This window comes from Myotis davidii, unplaced genomic scaffold, assembly GCF_000327345.1.
Source record: "Myotis davidii unplaced genomic scaffold, ASM32734v1 scaffold963, whole genome shotgun sequence".
Classification (NCBI taxonomy): Eukaryota; Metazoa; Chordata; class Mammalia; order Chiroptera; family Vespertilionidae; genus Myotis; species Myotis davidii.
In genome coordinates this window covers 57,478-60,319 of record NW_006294116.1, presented here as the reverse complement: position 1 = coordinate 60,319, position 2,842 = coordinate 57,478, and the positions used below count along the sequence as shown (strand labels likewise).

The following is a 2,842-nucleotide window of genomic DNA, read 5'->3' as shown; positions in this document are numbered from 1 at the left end:
CCTTTTTAAAAAAAAAAAAAATTTGAAAAAAAAAAAAAAAAAGTTCAGAATCTGCACTAGCTTGTTTTGCTCAGTGGATAGAGTGTCAGCCTATGGACTGAAGGGTCATGGGTCTAGGACACGTGTCCAGGTTGTGGGCTCAATATCCAGTAGGGGGCGTGCAGGAGGCAGCCGCTCAATGATTCTCTCTCATCATTGATGTTTCTATCTCTCCCTCCCTTGCCTTCTTCTTTGAAATCAATAAAAATATATTTTAAAAAGTCTATGCTCAAACTTAAAAAAAAAGAAAAAAAAGTTCAGAATTTAATGTCCTAAAAAAAATTCCTTGACAGTAATAGGACCTCAATCTTGATATTAATATATGAAAAAAGACATTAAATTAGTTACATTTTATTCCAGACTGAGGAGCATACTGTATGGAAAACTAGACTAAGAACTACTCGTGACTGCATGACTTTTTTTTGTGCTCCCAGCATGAGTTTTTAACTCTTAAATAACACCTTTCAGCATTGGAAAAAACAACAACAACATTTAAAACAGCTTTTCATCACTTACAATATTATCTAGATTTAATATTAGAATGGATTATGTAAAAAAGAAAGAAACCCCATTAAATCTAATTAAGCCCCTAGAACTAACTTCCAATGTACTGGAGACACAGGGAAGGAGGAAACAGACAACTCTAGAGCTGAGACATTCTCCAAGGCAACTAACATAGATTTTTTAAATAAAGCAGTCTGTAAAATATCTTTTGCAAAAATTTTAATATGGCTGGAATATTAGACAATTATTATGAAATTACTAGAGGCCTGGTACATGAGATTCGTGGACTGCGGGGTGGTCCCTCAGCCTGGCCTGTGTCCTCTTGCAGTCCGGGACCCCTGGCTCCTTACCGCCCGCCTGCAGCAGAGGAGGTGGGAGAGGCTCCCGAGCTCACCAGCCATGAGCCCAGCTTCTGGCTGAGTGGTGCTCCCCCTGTGGGAGCGCACTGACCACCAGGGAGCAGCCCCTGCATCAAGCGTCTGCCCCCTGGTGGTCTCTGCACATCATAGTGACCAGTTATTCTGCATTCAATGGATTTGCATATTAGGGTTTTAATATATAGGATGGCTAATTTTATTAGGTGCATAATGATGTCATAATGTAGATTTCCATATGTTAGGTAATGCATGTGCCTTGCTTCTGTTAGCTTCCTGACTGCTCTCCCATCTTCCAGTTGCACTCTCCTTCCATTCCTTTTCCACATAGTAGCCAAAGTACAGTTAATTAAAAGGAAATTTGATCATGGCACTCTCTGTCTTAAGTCAGCCAGTGGCTTCCCATTGCTTTCACGATATAGAGTTAAGTTTCCCAGCACTTAGCACAGTCCCAACACAGAAGATGTACTTTAATAAAGGCAGAAAGGCCTGATAAGTGAATGAGTGAATAAATGAATTAATGAACAAACAAATAATGGAAGCTAAAAGAGGGTTGCAATCTTGGAGATCAACAAAGAAGGTCGGCCGATGTGGCTCAATTGATTATCATCCCATGAACAAGGAGGTCAGGGTTCAATTCCCAGTCAGGGAACATGCCCAGAGTTGTGGGCTAGGTCCCCAATAGGAAGCATGCAGAAGGCAGCTGATGGATGTTTCTCTCTCATCCATCAGGGCTCTCTGTCCCTCTCCCTTCTTCTCTGTAGAAAATCAATGGAATATATTTTAAAAAAAAGAGAGAGAGAATGGTAAAGTAATTTCACATGTAAATCATCAATCTTACCCAGAGCCTCTGAAGATTTATCATTCATTTCACAAACAGCCTCTGCAAACGGAACCACCAGGCTCTCCCAGTTGTTGTAATCATGCATCACGGGACATTCTGGGAGGAGGAAGAAGATCTCTAAGGCTTCTCGGTGGGGAGAAGAAAATGGAAGGTGTTTGAGCAGATTATCCTTGAGACTGGTGGTTATCTGCAGCAAAAAAAATAATAATAATAACCAGGGAGAAGGCACTCAAAACACAGCAGGAAAAAAGCCCCAGGAGGAACTGGGTGCAAGTTACTGTAAATAAAGCATAGAACCTGAAGTTTCATTGCACCATGAAACTGGAATGATCGTTTAGTTTTTCTAACACCTATGCTGATCTCCCATCTTACCGAGGCTCCCAGTGCCTGAGGTGTGGATATGTGACGAGTATTGTCTTTATTCAATTATTGGGGGTGCATGAAGGAGATAAAAAAGAAATCACATGTTAAGAGTTGTACTGGAGGAAGTGGATTCAGAACTAACAGGCAGCCACTCAGTAGTAAATACTACATTGCACCCTCTGGTTCCACTATCACATCTCTTTTTTTTTTTTAAAGAGCAAAAATGTGTTAGAAAAAAGCAAAAGAAAAATAAAACCCCAAAGAAAGAAAAAGTAACAAGTGCAATAACAAAAATCAAAATTGTTTCCTATTATCTTCCTATAGGACCTCATCACCAACTCTCCCCACACACTCCAGTTTTGAGTCCTTCCAATCTCCTTAGTTTCCCTAATCAGAATGCAAGCGTTCAGGAAAACATCAAATGAAATTCTGAATTTTTACTGGTCATGTGTGCTCAAATAATAAAAATAATTTGTTTTACCCTAGCTGGTTTGGCTCAGTGGATAGAGCATCAGCCTGCAGACCGAAGGGTCCGGGTTCGATTCCAGTCAAGGTCACATGCCTGGGTTGAGGGCTTGATCCCCATTGGGGGAGCATCCGGGAGGCAGCCGATCAATGATTTCTCTCATTATTGATGTTTCTATCTCTCTCTCCCTCTTCCTTCCTCTCTGAAATCAATAACAATATATTTTTAAAAGTTTGTTTCAAAATCCACAAA

The 2,842-nt window shown here is 40.4% G+C and overlaps 1 protein-coding gene across 1 annotated transcript in view; it reads right to left on the bottom strand.

The window, feature by feature from the left end:
* Positions 1–2,842, bottom strand: part of LOC102771562 (E3 ISG15--protein ligase HERC5) — a 29,666-nt gene that overhangs the window by 23,006 nt on the left and 3,818 nt on the right. The window contains exon 4 of the mRNA XM_006768189.2: positions 1,759–1,948. Within this exon, the coding sequence (XP_006768252.1) occupies positions 1,759–1,948 (190 nt within the window). The remainder of the gene's footprint in view (positions 1–1,758; positions 1,949–2,842) is intronic.